This window comes from Manis javanica, chromosome 7, assembly GCF_040802235.1.
Source record: "Manis javanica isolate MJ-LG chromosome 7, MJ_LKY, whole genome shotgun sequence".
NCBI lineage: Eukaryota > Metazoa > Chordata > Mammalia > Pholidota > Manidae > Manis > Manis javanica.
In genome coordinates this window covers 14,516,831-14,536,067 of record NC_133162.1, presented here as the reverse complement: position 1 = coordinate 14,536,067, position 19,237 = coordinate 14,516,831, and the positions used below count along the sequence as shown (strand labels likewise).

The following is a 19,237-nucleotide window of genomic DNA, read 5'->3' as shown; positions in this document are numbered from 1 at the left end:
AATTCAGTTTGCTAATATTTTATTGAGTATTTTTGCTTCTATGTTCATCAGGGATATTGGTCTGTAATTTTCTTTTTTGTGTTATCTTTGCCTGGTTTGTTATTATAGTGATGTTGGCCTCATAGAATGAGTTTGGAATTATTCCCTCCTCTTCTATTTTTTGAAAAACTTTAAGGAGGGTGGGTATTAGGTCTTCACTAAATGTTTGATTAAATTCAGCAGTGAAACCATCTGGTCCAAGAATTTTGTTCTTAGGTAGCTTTTTATTACCCATTAAATTTCCTTGCTGGTAATTTGTCTATTCAGATTTTCTGTTTCTTCCTGGGTCAGTCATGGAGGGTTGTATTTTTTCTAGAAAGTTGTCCATTTCTTCTAGGTTATTGTTTTTTTACTATATAATTTTTCATAGTATTCCCTAATAATTGTTTGTATTTCTGTGGTGTCAGTTGTGATTTTTCCTTTCTCATTCCTGATTCTGTTTATGTCTGTAGGTTCTCTCTTTTTTTTTTTGATAAATCTGGCCTCAGGTTTATCTATTTTGTTTATTTTCTCGAAGAACCAGCTCCTGCTTTCATTGGTTCTCTCTATTGTTTTATTCTTCTCACTTTTATTTATTTCTGCTCTATAATCTTTATTATATCAATCCTTCTACTGACTTTGGGTCTCATTTGTTCTTCCTTTTCTAGTTTTGTATATTTTGGGTTTTGACTGTTCATTTGGGATTGTTTTTCTTTCCTGAGGTAGTATTGCAATATACTTCCTCTTAGCATGGCCTTTGCTGCACCCTGCAAATTTTGCGGTGTTGAATTACTGTTATCATTTGTCCCCATATATTGCTTGATCTCCATTTTTTTTTGGTCATTGATCCACTGATTATTTAAGAGCATGTTATTAAGCCTCCGTGTTTGTGGGCTTTTTCATTTTCTTTGTGAAATTTATTTCTAGTTTCATACCTTTGTGATCTGAGATGCTGGTTGGTACAATTTCAGTCTTTCTGAATTTTGTGAGGCTCTTTTTGTGGCCTCATATATGATCTATTCTTGAAAATGTTCCATGTGCACTTGAGAAGAATGTGTATCCTGTTGCTTTTGGATGGACTGCTTTGTAGATCTCCGTTAGGTCCATTTGTTATAATATGTTGTTCAGTGCCTCTGTCTTTTTGCTTATTTTCTGTCTGGTTTATCCATCCTTTGGAGTGAGTGGTGTGTTGAAGTTTCCAAATATGAATGCATTACATTCTATTTCCCCTTTTAATTCTGTTAGCATTTGTTTCATATATGTAGGCGATCCTGTGTTGGGTTCATAGATATTTATAATAGTTATATTCTCTTGTTGGACTGACCCATTTTTCATTATATAATGTCCATCTTTGTCTCTTGTTACTTTCTTTGTTTTGAAGTCTATTTTGTCTGATGGAAGTGCTGCAACTCCTGCTTTTTTCTCACTATTAGTTTCATGAAGTATCTTTTTCCATTCCTTTACTTATAGTCTCTGTGTTTTGGTTTTGAAGTGTCTCTTATAGGCAGCATATAGATGCATCTTGTTTTTTTATCCATTCAGTGACTCTATGTTTTTTGATTGGTGCATTCAGACCATTTACATTTAGAGTGGTTTTTGATAGGTAGTACTTATTGCCATTGCAGGCTTTAGATTCATGGTTACCAAAGTTTCAGGGGTAATTCCCTGACTATCTAACAGTCTATTTTAACCCAGTTTGTATGCTATTACAAACACAACCTAAAGGTTCTTATTTTTTTCCCTTCTTTTTATTCCTCCTCCATATTTTATATGTTGAGTAACATATTCTTTTCTCTTTTGTGTATCCATGGATTGACTTGGGGCTAGATGATTTGATTTTGCTTCTGCTTAGTAATTAATTCTTGTACTTTGCTGTGGTGTTATTTCCCCTTGTGACATCTGTTCAGCCTTAGGAATACTTCCATGTATAGCAGTCCCTCCAAAATGCACTATAGAGGTGGTTTGTGGAAGATAAATTCTCTCAGCTTTTGCTTATCTGAGAATTGTTTAGTCCCTCCTTCAAATTTAAATGATAACCTTGCCAGGTAAAGTGTTCTTGGTTCGAAGCCCTTCTGCTTCATTGCCTTAAATATATCATGCCACTCCCTTCTGGCCTGTAAGGTTTCTGCTGAGAAATCTGATGATGTTCTGATTGGTTTTCCTTTGTATGTGATCTTTTTTCTCTCTCTAGCTGCTTGTAAAAGTCTGTCTTTGTCCTTGTCTTTGCCATTTTAATTATTATATGTCTTGATGTTGTCTTCTTTGGGTCCCTTGTATTGGGAGATGTGTGTACCTCCATGGCTTGAGAGATTATCTCCTTCCCCAGATTGCAGAAGTTTTCAGCAATTACCTCCTCAGTGACACTTTCTGTCCCTTTTCCTCTGTCTTCTTCTTTTAGTACCCCTATAATGTGAATATTAATCCGTTTGGTTTGGTCATACAGTTCTCTCAATATTCTTTCATTCTTAGAGACGTTTTTTTCTCTCTGTGCCTCTGCTTCTTTGTATTCCTCTTCTCTAATTTCTATTCCATTTATCATTTCTTCTGCTCCATCCAATCTTTTAAATCCCTCCATTGTATGTTTCATTTCAGATATGTAATTTCTTAATAATTGAATCTCCATCTTAAGTTCATTCCTGAGTTCTTGAATATTTTTCTGTACCTCCATGAGCATGTTTACGTTTTTTATTTTGAACTCTCTTTGTGGAAGATTAGTGAATTCAGCTTCATTTGGCTCTTTTCCTGGGGTTTGTGAGATTTTGGTCTGAATCAGGCTGCTTTGATATTTCATATTTCTATGTGGCACCCTCTAGTGCCCAGAAGCTCTAGTCTCTAGAGCTGCTCAGCCCCTAGAGTGAGGTTGGGGGACCGAGGGGAGTGGAATGGGTGCCTGGAGGTAGGAAAGAGCTATTTCCTGATTCCCTGCTGCAGTGCCTGTCTTCAGGATCAGAGCTAGTGGGCTGAGCACACAGGTGTAAGCCTCTGTGCTTTGCATCTCTAGATGTGGTAGGCGGGGCCTCCCTCTGCCTGGCCTGACCCCAGCGCAGTGACTGCCGGTTTGCAAGCCAGTGCCAGCAGGCCAGGAGGAAGGTGCAGAAGGCTGCATGTTACGGTCGGGGGCCTTGGAGCTGAGTAGCCAGCCAGGGGGATGGAGTGCCTGAACCTCCTCAGAGTTCCCAACCTGCTGGGCAGATCGCACCCAGACAACCTTGTCTACCTATCCCTTCTCCTGCGCTGCAATCTCTGTGTAATCCCGTTCTTCAGCAGCTCTCTCGCTGGTAGGAAGCCTCTCAGACACCTGCCTTTCCTTTGTCCCAGAGCTGCTGGATGTGGATCCCTGTCCTTCTCAAACATCCAGAATGTCAGTCTCTCAAACACTCTATCTGTCCCAGCTCCCCAACCCCACCAATCTCCAGAGCACCACACAATGTAGGTTTGTGCTCCAAAGCAGATCTCCAAGGCTTGGTGTTCAGCAGTCTTAGGTTTCCACTCCCTCCCCACCCCATTTCTCTTCCTCCTGCCAGTGAGCTGGGGTGCAGAAGTACCTGGGTCCCTCTGGATCAAGGCTTTGTTACGTTTCCATGCTTCATGAGATCTGCTTTTTTCATGAGGTCTGTGGGGAGTCTGGTGCAGCCTTCCTTCCTGTTGTTGTTCCAGGTTTAGTTGTGTTAACTATATTTTCATACTATACGTGGTTTTGGGAGGAGTTCTCAGTCTCACCTCTCACACCGCCATCTTGAATCTCTACCATATCTATATCTTAACTTACTAAAAAGTACTTCAGATTTATGCTAACTTAATTCCAGTGAGATAAAATGATGTTACTTACATGGGCCTATTCTCTTTCTCTTCTTTCTGTGGTATTGGTATACATATATTATATTTATGTTGAAAACCCACAAACACATTTTTGTAGTTAAGATGTACTTTCTACAGGATATTTTTCTAATTTTTATGTCTTTTTAAGTATCTGAGAGAAGAAAGGAGGGCAAGTATTTATTTTTAGCTCTTGTTGTATTAACTTTTGTATTTGACATTTCTGGTTTTCTTCATTCATTCCTGTGGATACAAATTACCATCTGTTAATACCATGTCACATCCTTAGCCCAAAATAGATTTTCTCCCACCTACTTCCTTTTGTTCTGTTCCTAGGAAATATATTACATTTTTATGTGTTACAAGTCCAACAATATCATTATATATATATATATTTAAATACAATTTAAAAAATTCAGATAACAGAAGAAAGGAGTTGATACACATATTTTTACTCACTTTTATAATGACATAATAAGTGTTACCAGTGCTCTTTTTTATTTGGTAACTTTAATTAATCATGCAGGTCATGTGCTTTCCCCCTTAAAGAAATTCTTTTAGTATTTCTTGTAAGTGAATCTGCTAGGAACAAATTCTGTCAGTTTTTGTTTATCTGTGAATATCTTTATTTCACTTCAGTTTTTGAAAAGTAGCCTTGCTGAATAGAAAATTTTTGGTTGAAAGTTATCCTTTGAGAGCTTGAAATATAATATCCTACTGCTGACTGGCCTCCATTTTTCCTGATTAAAAGTCAGTTGTTAATCTTTTTTTTAAATTAAGGCATCACTGATATACAATCTTATGAGGTTTCTTATGAGCAACATTGTGGTTATGACATTCACCCATATTATCAAGCCCACCCCCACATCCCATTGCATTCACTGTCCATCAGCATAGTGAGATGCTGTATAGTCACTACTAGTCTTCTCTGTGCTATACTGCCTTCCCCGTGAGCCCCCCTACATTATGTGTATTAATCATTATGCCCTTTAATCCCATTCTCCCTCCCTCCCTTCCCACGCACCCTCCACAGGGCATTAAATTTGGTAATCGGGAGTCACTTCTAGGAGACTGTGAGTCTGCTGCTGTTTTGTTCCCTCAGTTTTGCTTTGTTGTTATATTCCACAAATGAGTGAAATGATTTGCTACTTGTCTTTCTCCACCTGGCTTATTTCACTGACCATATAATCTAGCTCCATCCATGTTGTTGCTAATGGTAGGATTTTTCTTCTTCTTATGGCTGAATAACATTCCATTGCGTATACATACCACATCTTCTTTATCCATTCATCTACTGATGGGCACATAGATTGCTTCCATATCTTAACTATTGTAAATAGTGCTGCGATACACATAGTGTTGCATATATCGCTTTGAATCTGTGATCTTGTTTTCTTTATGTAAATTCCTAGGAGTGGAATTCCTGGGTCAAATGGTATTTCTATTTTTAATTTTTGAGGAACCTCCATATTGCTTTCCACAATTGCAGAACTAATTTACATTTCCACTAATAGTGTAGGAGGGTTCCCCTTTCTCTGCATCCTTGCCAGCATTTGTTGTTCCTTGTCTTTTTGGATTTAGGCCATCCTAATTGGTATAAAGTGATATCTTATTTGTGGTTTTAATTTGCATTTCTCTGATAATTAGCAATGTGGAGCATTTTTTCATGTGCCTGTTTCCCATCTGAATTTCTTCTTTGGAGATATATCTGTCCAGATATCCTCTGCCCATTCTTTTAATTAGGTTATTTGATTTTTTGGGTGTTGAGGCATTTGAGGTCCTTATATATTTTGGATGTTAACCCCTTGTCGGATATGTCATTTACAAATATTTTCTCCCATACTGTCAAATGCTTTTTATTCTACTGATGGTGTCCTTTGCTGTACAGAAGCTTTTACCTTGATGTATCCCCATTTGTTCATTTTTGCTTTGTTTTCCTTGCCCAAGGAGCTGTGTTCAGGAAAATGTTGCTCATGTTTATATTCAAGAGATTTTTTGCCTATGTTTTCTTCTAAGAGTTTATGATTTCATGAGTTACATTCAGGTCTTTGATTCATTTTGAGTTTAATTTTGTGTTTGGAGTTAGGCAACAATCCAGTTTCATTCTCTTACATATAGCTGTCCAGTTTTGCCAATATCAGCTGTTGAAGAGGCTGTCATTTCCCCATTGTATATCCATGGCTCCTTTATCTTATATTAATTGACCATATATGCTTGGGTTAATGTCTGGACTCACTGTTCTGTTCCACTGGTCTGTGGGTCTGTTCTTGTGCCAGTACCAAATTGTCTTGATTACTGTGGCTTTGTAGCAGAGCTTGAAGTTGGGGAGTGAGATCCCGCCCACCCCCAACTTTATTCTTCCTTCTCAGGATTGCTTTGGCTATTCTGGGTCTTTGGTGGTTCCATATGAATTTTTGAACTATTTGTTTCAGTTCATTGAAGAATGTTGTTGGTAATTTGATAGGGATTGCATCGAATCTGTATATTGCTTTGGGCAGGATGGCCATTTTGACTATATTAATTCTTCTTAGCCAGGAGCATGGGATGAGTTTCTATTTGTTAGTGTCCTCTTTAATTTCTCTTAAGAGTCTCTTGTAGTTTTCAGGGTATAGGTCTTTCACTTCCTTGGTTAGGTTTATTCCCAGATATTTTATTATTTTTGATGCTATTGTGAATGGAATTGTTTTCCTGATTTCTCTTTCCATTAGTTCATTTTTAGTGTGTAGGAAAGCCACAGATTTATGTGTGTTAATTTGTATCCTGCATCTTTGCTGAATTCACATATTCTAGTACTTTTGGGGTGTTCTTTAGGGTTTTTTATGTAGCATATCATGTCATCTGCAAACAGGGACAGTTTAACTTCTTCCTTACCAGTCTCATGTCTTTTATTTATTTGTGTTGTCTGATTACCATGGCTGGGATATCCAGAACAATTTTGATTAAAATTGTGGAGAGTGGGCATTCTTGTCTTGTTCCCAAACTTAGAGGAAAAGCTTTCACCTTTGCACTGTTAGGTATGATGTTGGCTGTTGGTTTGTTGTATATCACCTTTATTATGTTGAGATACTTGCCCTCTATACCCATTTTGTTGAGAGTTTTCATAATGAATGGATGTTGAATTTTGTTGAATGTTTTTTCAGCATGTATTGAGATAATCATGATTTTTGTACTTCTTTTTGTTGATGTGGTGGATGATGTTGACGGATTTTCGACTATTGTACCATCTTTGCAACCCTGGAAGAAATTCCACTTGGATGGATGATCTCTGATTATTGTTTAATTTGGTTTGTTAATATTTTGTTGAATATTTTTCCATCTGTGTTCATCAGTGGTGTTGATCTATAGTTTTTTTTTTTGTGGTGTCTTTGCTTGGTTTTGGTATTAGAGTGATGTTGCTTCATAGAATGAGTTTGGATCTATTCCCTCTTCTACTTTTTGGAAAACTTTGAGTAGAATTGATGTTAGTGCTTCTCTAAATGTTTGATAAAATTCAGTGGGGAAGCCATCTGGCCCAGGGGTTTTGTTTTTAGGTAGTTCTTTGATTACCAATTCAATTTCATTGCTGTTAATTTGTCTCTTCAGATTTTCTGTTTCTTCCTGGGTCAGTCTTGGAAAGTTGTATTTTTCTAGAAAGTTTTCCATTTCTTCTAGGTTATTCAGTTTGTTAGCATATAATTTTTCATAGTATTCCCTAATCATTGTTTGTATTTCTATGGTATCAGTAGTGATTTTTCCTTTCTCATTTCTGATTCTGTTTATATGTATAGAATCTTTTTTTCTTCAACAATTTTGTTGAATGCTTTTTCAGCATGTATTGAGATAATCATGATTTTTGTACTTCTTTTTGTTGATGTGGTGGATGGTGTTGATGATCCATTAATTATTTAGGAGCATGTTGTTAAGTCTGGCTAGGGATTTATCAATTTTGTTTATTTTCTTGAAAAACCAGCTCCTGCTTTCATTGAAACTTTCTACTGTTTTATTCTTCTCTGTTTTATTTATTTCTGCTCTGATCTTTATTATGTCCCTCCTTCTACTGACTTTGGGCCTTATTTGTTCTTCTTTTTCTAGTTTCATTAGCTGTGAATTTAGACTGTTCATTTGGGATTGTTCTTCTTTCTTGAGGTAAGCCTGTACTGCAGTATACTGCAATGGCCTTTGCTGCATCCCATAGATTTTTGAGAAGTTGAGTTGTTTTTTTAATTTGTCTCCATATATTGCTTGATCTCCGTTTTTGTTTGGTCAGTGATCCATGAATTATTTAGGAGCATGTTGTTAAGCCTCCATGTGTTTGTGAATTTTTTGTTTTCTTTGCATAATTTATTTGTAGTTTCATACCTTTGTGGTCTGAGAAGCTGGTTGGTACAATTTCAATCCTTCTGAATTTACTGAGGCCCTTTTGTGGCCTAGTATGTGATATATTCTGAAAAATGTTCCATGTACACTTGAGAGGAATGCATATCCTGCTGCTTTTGGGTGGAGTGTTCTGTAGATATTGGATAGGTCCCTCTATTCTAATGTGTTGTTATGTGTCTCTGTCTCCTCATTTGCTCTCTGATTGATCTGTCCTTTGGAGTGAGTGGTGTGTTGAAGTCTCCTAAAATGAATGCATTGCATTCTATTTCCCCTTTTTATTCTGTTATTATTTTTTAATATTATAACATACTAAAAATATGTTTCATATATTTAAGTGCTCCTGTGTTGGGTACATAGATATTTATAATGGTTGTATCCTCTTGATGGACTGACCCATTTATCATTATATAATGTCCTTCTTTGTCTTTTGTTACTTTCTTTGTTTTGAAAATCTATTTTATCTGATACAAGGACTGCAATTCCTGCTTTTCTCTCCCTATTATTTGCAAGAAAATATCTTTTTTCATTCCTTCACATTTCGTCTATGTATGTTTTTGGTTTTGAAGTGAGTCTCTTGTAGGCAGCATATAGAGGGGTCTTTTTTTTTAAAATCCATTCTATAACTCTTTCTGTTTGATTGGTACATTCTGCTCACTTACATTATGGTGATTATCAATAGATATGTACTTACTGCCTTTGCAGGCTTTAGGTACATGGTTACCATAGGTTCAAGGGTAATTTCTTTACTATCTAACAGTCTGACTTAACTTGCTTATTATGCTGTTAGAAACATAATCTCAATTTTTTTATTTTTGTTTTTTCTCCCTTCTTTCCTTCCTCCTCCACTCTTTACATATGAGGTGTCATATTTTGTTCTCTTTGTGTGTCCTTTGATTGACTTTATGGGTAGTTGATTTACCTTTGTATTTGCTTAATAATTAATTTGTCTACTTCCTTTTCTGTGGCTTTATTTTCTTTGGTGACTGCTCTTTAGCCTTAGAAGCTCTTTCCTCTAGAGCAGTCCCTTTAAAATACACTGTAGAGATGATTTGTGGGCGGTAAATTCTCTCAAGTTTTGCTTATCTGGAAATCATTTAATCCTTGCTTCAAATTTAAAATGATATTCTTGGTGGGTAGTGTATTCTTGGTTCAAGGTCCTTCTGCTTCATTGCATTAAATATATCATGCCATTTCCTTCTGGCCTGTAAGGTTTTTGCTGAGAAGTCTGATGATAGCCTGATGGGTTTTCCTTTGAATAATGATATTTTTTCTCCCTCTTGTTGCTTTTAATACTCTGTCTTTGTCCTTAATCTTTGCCACTTCAATTATTATATGTCTTGGTGTTGTCTTCTTTGGGTCCCTTGCATTGGGAGATTTGTACCTTTTTATGGCCAGAGAGACTTTTTCCTTCTCCAGATTGGGGAAGTTTTCTGCAATTATTTCCTCAAATCACTTTCCCTTTTTCTCTCTCTTCTTCTTCTGTTACCCCTATAATGCGAATATTTTTCTGTTTGCATTTGTTGCACAGTTCTCTTTATATTCTTTATTTCCTAGAGATCCTTTTTTCTCTTTGTGCATTGGCATCTTTGTATTTCTGTTTTCTAATCTCTGTTTCATTTACCATCTCCTCTACATCCTCTAATCTGCTTTTAAATCCCTTTATTTTATGTTTCATTTCAGATACTGTATTTTTCAAAGTGTCTATCTCTTTCTTGATGTCCTCCCTTTGATCTTCAAAATTTTTCTGTAACTTTGTGAGTATGTTTATAATTTTTATTTTGAAATTATTATCAATAGGATTGGTGATATTTATTTCATTTGGCCATCTTTCTGATGTTTGATGGATTTTCATTTGTACAAATTTCTTTTGCCCTTTCATATTTCTAATGATTATTGTGGAATTATAACTTTGTGTAGGCAGCACCTTCTGATGTCCAGAAGCTCTGCTGTCTTGAAGGTGACCAGCACCTGGATGATGGCGGGGATCACTGGTGAGCGGCACTGGTGTCTGCAAGGAGGAAGGAGCCCTTTTCTGTTTCCTGGCTTCATTGCCTGCCTCCACTGCCAATGCCAGTGGGCCAATTGTGTGGGGAAGAATCTCTGCTTTGCACCCCTGTATATGCCATAGGCGGGGGCATCCTCTGGCTTGCCTGGCAGGATGGCGGGAGCAGCTGTTGAGCATACTGGTGCCTGCCAGGAGGTAAGAGCCCCTTCCTGCTTCCTGCCTGCAGTGCCTGCCTCCACTGTCAGAACCAGTGGGCTGATAGTGCAGGGAGGATCCTCCATGTTATGCCCTTGTAGCTGCTGTAGGCGTGGCTACCCTCCAGCTGGCCTAGTGCAATATGCATGGGTAACAGGTTTGCTAACCATTGCCCACCTGTGTGAAGGAGCGGCAGGCTGGGTATCACAGTGGGAGGCTTTGGTGCTGCATTGCCAGCCATGGGTAGGAGCATCTGAAGCTCCTGAAAGATCCCAACTTGCTGGGCTGAGTGTGCCAGGATGATTTTGTTCACCTTGAGTCGCAAGCTCTGTGTAATTCTTGCCCCTTTAGCATCCCTCTTGTTCTTGAGAAGTCTTTCAAAGTGTGCACTTTCCTTTTGTCCCAGAATGGACAGTTGTGGGTATCTGTTCTCCACAAGTGATTGGAATGTCAGTCTAATCTCCAGATTTGACTAATCTCCAGAGCACCCTGTAATGTGGGTTTGTGCTCCCAGAGCAGATCTCCAGGGGAAGGTGTTTAGCAGTCCTGGGCTTCTACTCTCTCTCCACTCTGTACCTCTTCCTCCTGCCAGTGAGCTGGTGTTGGGGAGGGCTTGGGTCCTACTGGATCGTGGCTTTGCTGTGTTACCCTTTTCCATGAGGTCTTTTCTTTTCCCCTGAACCAGGCCATCTGTTGCAGTCTTCTTTCCGGTTACTCATTCAGGATTAGTTGTATTTGCTGTATTTTTGTGTTATATGTGGTTTTGTGAGGAAGTTTCTACCTCACTTCTCAGGCTGCCATCTTTTCCCTCTCCTTGGTTTTTAATCTTATGGGCTTCTTTGTAAGTGAAGGGTCATTTTCTTTTGCTCTTTGAAATATTTTTCTTTGTATTTGTCTTTTATCATTTTTATTATAATGTGTCTGGAAATGTTTTCATGTTTATTGTACTGAGAGTTTATTTACCTTAATTACATAGATTAGCATTTCCATCAAATTTGGGAAGTTTTCAGGAATTACTTCAAACAAATGTTAGCCTCCTCCTTCTCTCCTCTTCTTATAACACTTCCATTATACATATGTTGGTGTTCTGAATGGTATCCCACATTTATCGGAGGCTCTGTTCATTTTCTGCATTCCTGTTTTCTCTCTGTACTTCAGGTTACATAATCTCTGCTGAACTATCTGCTAATGCTTTTGTCAGTTCAAATCCATTGTTGTATCCCTTTTTTGTATTTTTCAATTATTGTATTGTTGTACTCCCTGATTTCCAGTAGTTGTTTTGTACAATTTATGTTTTTTGCTGATATTCCCTATCTCATTGGAGATTGTCTTCCTTCTTTAAGCATGGTTTTCTTTTTTTTCTCTTTTATTGTTTCAACTATTTGTATTATCTTCTAATTTTCCTTCACTACAGTCTTTCAGGTGTCAGTTCTCATTTTTATCATCTCTTTCTCCTTATTCTCCTTTATGATGCTTTGTACTTTTTTCTTTTGAGGTTTAATTCTGTAAGTATATTTTCTTCTATATCAGAGGATTTCATGCCCTGCAGGCTAACTCTGTCCACTGCCTATTTTTGTGAATTAAGTTTTACTGGAGTACAGCTATGCTCAATTGTTTGTATATTGTGTATGTGTCCTTTTGCACTACAAGAGCAGAGATGTATAGTTGTGCCAGAACTTGTATCATCTGCAAAGCCTAAAATACTTATTATCTAGCCTTTTACAGAAAAAAGTTTTCTCACTTTCCATTTTGTGGTGTATTTGCATGACCTGAGGAGCAGAAGTATTTCAAGAGGCCATTTACATCTGCTTTTACAGAGGTTTTGAGATTTGCCTTTATTACACAACAGGTTTTACATTAATGTTTAATGTTGGGCTTTCTCTACCATGTGGATAATGTGAATTTCAACCCAACACTTACGCCTGGCCCTGGCTTAAAATTCTCAGAAGTGCCTTTTTTCTTTCATACTTATACCTTAATGTGCTTGAGGTTCTTTTCTGCATTTTTGGGCTTTTGATGTGTTTTAGCATCTTTTTCACAGATAATGGTACAGTTGAAGGTTTCAATTATTATGAATAGGTTTCAGTTTAGCTCCCTTCCTTACGAATGCCAGAGATTATGTCTCCTGGCCCTGCTGTGTTTTGAAACCCATGCCTCCTACCTCTTGTCTATCCCATGTATAGTAAAATTCCTCCAATAGCTCACATTTCTCTTTAACATTCTTGTTTTGAATCCTGCTTTGTTTCTAGCATCTGATAATCCCCTTTTATTTTGAGATAGGCTAGTGTTGAAAATGTTTTGGGTAAGTGTTAGCTTTGATTTTCTATGTATATATTTTTAAATTTTATTGAGAATGTCAAGCAGATATTTTTAAAGGTTTTATATCTGTTTTGGAGAGCACATATTTTTCAAAACTATGGTCTTTATTTGCATATCAAATGCTGAGTTTTCCTTTATACTTTATTTTCATCCTTTTCTGTTTGTATATCCATAGATGACGAGCCATCTGGGCTGGTTTTAAAATTTAGACAAAACAGTATGGATGGCTTCTCTGTAGTTTTATCCATGTTCCACAGCCAAATTGTTATTAGAAACTTTCAAGTAACAATGTATCCTAGAAGAACTACTATACGCAAGCTTACATTACTTGTTGCTTCAACACCCTGTTGGGAGTGGGAAGTAGAACATAATTATAGGCTTACGAGTCTATGATTTTCTTCTCTGTGTTGATATAGCCATTGTGCCTGGTTCCCACTTTCTTTAATACTGCTACCATACTAGGTACAAGATATGGCAATGACTAATCTTTTTATGATAGAAATTCTGTCCGCAGTTAGATCTAAATTACACCAGCTTTGCGTGTGGTATATTCACTACATGAAGCATCAGATTTCCCCTGCATTATACTTTCCAACAGCTATATGGAGGCATGTCAGTGATATGTTTGTTGATTCTCCCATAGCCCAGAACTGCCTTCAGAACTTCTTACTTTCAGGATGGGACAGTTGAGTGGCATTATGTCTCTTTTAAATTACAGTATTATTGTAGTTTCTATTTGTCTAGTTGTCACCATACCCAAATTCTTATTGTTGCTGGCAAATTTTCTTATTATTCTAGTAGTAATCTGAAGGGAGAATATTAAATCTGACTGCTCAGTTTAACCATCTTATTCAGGAATCAAAGCATTTGTTTCTGTGATGAAAAAAATGTAGCCAGTCGTTTCATAAATTACTTATAAAACTCATTTTCTTTTTTCATTTTTTCATGAATGGCTTTACATGTAGTAGGTACTCAATAAATTTTGTTTTTACCTGGGTGAATTAGTTTACTGTTTCAATGAAACAACTTAAGCTTTTAAGCAAAATATTAAAAAAATTAAATCTCTTAACATCTTTTCTTACTATAGAAGTAATATAAATTTATTGTAGAAAATTGATGTTGCAGAAAAATCTTGCTGTATGAAGACAGCCATTGTTAAATTTTCTATAGGCATGTTTATCCATTTAGAAACAAAACTGTGATCATTCCAAATACAATGTTTTGTATCATGATTTCACTTAATATTTTTTATTATTGTTAAATTTTCTCCCAGTTTCATAATGTAATATAAAGCTTGAAAACTATGATATAACTTCCCTTAATTTCATCTAGAGGATGATGAAGAGTTTTAGGATCCCATGATGACTCCTGTCATTTGTATACTACGTTACAATAGAGTTTTATGCCTCTGGAATTTCTCTAAGATATGAGTATTTGGTTTTTAGTGTTTATGGGTGCATATTTTTTACTTTTGATGTTAATTCTTCTTGATGACCTTATGTCTTGGGATTTTCCTCTCACGTTCAAATTGTCTATGTACAAGAGGTATGGTGTTTAATGTCCGATTTTTTGATTCAGACTTCCTGATTGTGCGTATGTTTCTCTCATTGATTATTTGTGTGAGTTTGGGTTAGGTAGGCTTCCTCATCTTACAAATGGTCTCCAGACTGTATCTTTGACCTAAAATTGTCGTGAGGATTAAATGATCTAATTCATGTATGACACTCTGTACACTATTTGGCAATGGGGTGGTATTTGCAATATTTTAAAACTCAGATGATATGGGCAGTGACCAATCAGAATAGATGTCAGCCACAAGCAATTGGAATTGACCGAACACTGACTTTCCTGGTGAGAGTGAGAGAGAACTCAGTTAAATGTCATCTTAGCTATAATAATGATGAAAATAATTTTCAAGGTGATGATGGTGATGATTGGGCAAGTAGTTACCAAACAATACTTATGCTGCAAATAACCACTGAAGACATGAGTTTTTATGTATGAATTTTATCTCTTACCTGAATTTTTGGATTCTGTTGTATTATAAATATGAAAACATATTAAATCTGATATTATGAATACAATAAAAATCTCAGGCCTTAAATCTTTTGTTTAATTCACACGCAAATAGAATTTCAGTTAAGACTTGAAGCTTTTCTCATCCAAAGGAGATAAACATTTATGTAATTTAATTTGAAAGAGCTATTTTTGTTAATTTTATACTAATAAATTTTCTTGAAGTAAGAACCTATTGCCACAAAATTTTCTATGTGTATTGATGCTTTGTTATTATGTGTAAATATACTTAAGATGGACTTGAACATTCTTTATCAAAGCTATATTATTCATTCTTATGTTCATGTAAATTAATAAACATAATATTCACATGAATCTTTAAGGAATACATTGAAAAGTATTCTCTTCTTAGCTGTAACTTTTATGTTTCACTTAATCTTTAGCATTCTGTAGTGCATAAGGCAAAACTTCAACACAGAATTTATTGTATATACTGTCCTGCATTAATGTTTTGAACCATATATGTTATACATTAAAAATAACTTGGGGAATGTCTTTTGGACTTTCTACCACTTAGACTTTTAAAATAAATGCTTTGTCCTAATAGCTATGATACTTGGTATTGTTATGTAGATGTTTATAAATTTTTTTACTATTTTCTTTAGCTTGCCAGTGTAATGGACACAGCACGTGCATCAATAGTAATGTGTGTGAACAGTGTAAAAATCTCACCACAGGAAAGCAGTGTCAAGACTGTATGCCAGGTTATTATGGAGATCCAACCAATGGAGGGCAGTGTACAGGTAAGTATTTTTTTTTCTTTTATTTCAGAGTAATTTTACTACAGAAAAGAAAATTGAGGAAGATACACCTCTCAAAGAAAAATGTTCCCATTTAGGCTCTGTATTTTTTGAAGTTAATGTATATATTTATTAGCGACTATTTATTAGTGAACTACAAAATTTCTGTGATACACTTGCTTTTAAAATTCTTTTTCTTCAAAATGAATACATGTTTATTATATGAAAATTTTCAAATGCAAATAAAATAAAAGATTTTCCATAATCTCACTATTCAAAAACAACCACCGCTAATAGTTTCTTTTTTTAATAACAGTAAGTTAACATTTAGAAGTAAATAATTAAAGGCTTTGTATATGCCTTATATCAGATAAGATTCCCCCCCTCCCCCCCACTCAGGGTGGTGGCATAGCGTAATGTTTAAGATAGTGGGTTTTAAATCAGTTCTGGGCTGACATTCCAATTCTTGCTACTGTTCTCACATATGGCCGTGGCTAAATTGACTTACCCTCTTAGTACCTCATTTTTCTCATATGTAAAAGGAAGATGATAATGCTTAATTGGATTATAACGACCAAAGGAGAGTATATGTAATAGAGGCATATGTGATAGGCAGTGAAGCCCATTAAAAGAGCATTTCAAGTCCTAGTTTTATCATCACATATTCATTCACTGAACCTTACTTTTCTCTGTCTTCCTCTCTATTCTTCTCCTTCTATTTTTCAGGGAATTTTTGGTCTTCCATTTAAAATTTTCCTTTTGAATTGTAATTTTATAGTAATCCTTTATCGCTAGGTTGGTCCTTGCCCTTCAATTTTTTATCCACTTTTTCTGAATGGAGATTGCCTGTACAGCACCCAGAGAAAAGCCTCTGTTGTTGGCTATGAAAAGCCTGGAGCAAGTTGGGCCCGAGCCTGGTCTAGATAAAAACACTACTTGTATATTAAAACTACCTGGAGAGCTTTTAAAAATTAAGGATGTCTCGACTGTTCCCTAAAATAATTAAATCAATATCTTGATTGAGGTTCTAGGGTGATTCTAGGACATTGACTCTTTTGAAAGGCTTTCTAAATGACTAATACACACTCAGGGTTGGGAAACATGGAGAATGATCAGTTAAGCCTTTGAATCAACAAAATTGCTCGGGCAATAGCAGGTGTGGTACTAATGAAGACAAGTGAATGGAAGTTTTGTGATGTGAAACTCTGACTGGTTTGATGCTCTTATGCAGATGACTTGCCTGACATTCACATTTTCTGTGGTCTAGGCACTGTACTTACAGCTTTGTATTCAGTATTTTATATCAACTTCACAACAGCTGAATGGGAAGTATCTCTTCTACTCCAAATATACAAAGAAGTTAAGTAGAATTCCAAATATCATACTATTAGAAAGAGGAAGAAAACATCTGATTCTTAGGTTCTGCTCTTAACTGTTAATTTAGAAGTTATGTCAGTATGGACAGGCAAGATCCAGCAGCCTTCAGCTAAAACCCATAGCTTAGGGCTGTGTCTACTGTTCACAGAAATTGCAAAAAATCCATAAAATTTAGTCACAGCATTTTGTTATTTTTTGTTTAAGTAAAAAGATAAAGACTTTAGAGAAATCTTGTTTTTGAAGGCTTTTTACTACTGAATTTTTGATAGCCAAGGATTTCATTGATAAAAAATTATATTTCAGATAGATTATTTACACATATTACTATTTCCACAACTTTAAGAAAAAAAGAAAACTGGAAGTTTGTTACACTTTACAATTTATTTGTGTCTGCAAACTTTCATGCATTTAATATATAAAATTGTTTTATTTTACTTTTATGAAAATGACTTCATGTATACTTTCCAACTTATTTTAATGCCTATGTAATGGTCCAAACGTTTTTGCAAACTAATTTACTTAGTATATTTCTGTTCTTTATATGCTGCCTCCAACCATTCCCCAGTTTTAGAACATTATTATTTCTTTAACTTAGTGTCCAATCTAAATAGCATAAAATTAACTATTTTAAATGTACAGTTTAGTGGCATGTAGTACATTCATGATGTTGTGTAGCCATCACCTCTGTGGAGTTGAAAATGTCTATTCCAATATCTGTTTTCCTCACTCCAAGAAAACCCTACTCCTATTATGTAGTCATTTCAGCACTGGCAAACACTAATATGCTTTCTGCCCAAATGAATTTATTTATTCTGAATATTTCATATAAATGAAATCATAATGTGACCTCCTGTGCCTGGCTTCTTTTACTTAGCATATTGTTTACAATGTTCATTCTTATAGCATGTATCAATAGTTCAGTCATTTTTAGGGCTGCATATTATTCTATTGTAAAGATATACCACCATTATTTTATCCATTTATTCATTGATGGACATTTGGGTATTTTTCCTCCACCTTTTGGCTACTATGAATACTGGTGCTATGAACATTATGGCACAAGTCTTTGAATATCAGTTTCCAGTCCTTTTGTGTTCAAGCTAAGGGAGGTATTGCTGGGTCATATAATTCTATGTTTAATATTTTTAGTAATTGTCAAATTGTTCAAAACTGTGTATTAGAGTGGTGCAGCAGTTTATATTTTCCCCAGAAATGTAGAGGATTCCAATTTCTCTATATCCTTACTAACACTTGTTATTGTCCATTTAAAAAAATTCAGCCATCCTAGTAAATATGAAATGGTATCACATTGTGATCTTGATTTGAATTTCCCTAATGACTAATGATGTTAACAATTTTTTCAAGTGGTTGTTAGGCATTGTATATTTTCTTTGAAGAAATGTCTATTCAAGTCCTTTGTCCATTTTAAAACAATTTGTTTTTAAAACCTATGATAAAATATACATACACTTTACCATTTTAATAACTTTTAAGTATGTAGCTTTGTTACATTAAGTACTTTCACATTGCTATGAAACCATCATTATCATCAATCCCCCCAATTTTTTTATTGTGCAAAACTGAAAACCCATAGCCATTAATAATAACTCCCATTCAGCCCACCCCCAGCTCCTGGCACCTGACATTCTACTTTTTCTCACTATGAATATGATTACTCTAGGTCTCTCAAACAAGTGGAATCATACAGTATTTGTCCTTTAGTGACAGCTGATCTCACTTAGCATAATGTCTTCAAGATTCATTCATACTATAGCATGTGTCAGAATGTCCTTTCTTTTATATAAAGGTTGGTTAAAGTTTTCTTGTATGTATATACCACATTTTGTTTGTCTGTTCATCTGTTGGATAATTGAGTCACTTCTTTTTGGTATTATGAATAATGCTCCTATGAAAATGGGTGTGCAAATATTTGTTCAAGGCCCTGTGTCTTTTCATGGGCTTATTGGTCATTTGTATATCTTTGGAGAAATTTCTATTCAAGTCCTTTGCCCATTTTTTAATTAGGTTATTTTTTAATTGTTGAATTCTAAGAGTTCTTATGTATTTTAGATATGAGGCCCTTATGTAATCTGCAGATATTTTCTCCCATTCTGTAGGTTGTCTTTTCACTTTCTTGACAGTGTCTTTTGAAGCACAAGAGTTTTCAGTTTTGATGAAGTCCAGATTATCTGTTTTTTTCTTTTGTTGCCTATCAAAGAATTCATTACCAAATGCAATGTCATAAATTGCCATTTGGTAATGGTATTACCAAAGTATTATTTTAACTTTTGCCTATATAGGCAATGGAACATTTAAATAACTAAATTAGCTACAA

General features: G+C 35.5%; 1 protein-coding gene across 7 annotated transcripts in view; it reads left to right on the top strand.

Moving 5' to 3' along the window:
- The window catches only part of ATRNL1 (attractin like 1), a 718,480-nt gene that overhangs the window by 201,436 nt on the left and 497,807 nt on the right, over positions 1–19,237 (top strand). For all 7 annotated transcript variants that reach the window (XR_012133000.1, XM_073240354.1, XM_073240356.1 and 4 more), the window contains one exon: positions 15,391–15,528. Coding sequence is in view for 6 of the 7 variants with exons in the window: in XM_073240354.1 (XP_073096455.1) it covers positions 15,391–15,528 (138 nt within the window). In the remaining variant the exon portion in view is untranslated. The remainder of the gene's footprint in view (positions 1–15,390; positions 15,529–19,237) is intronic.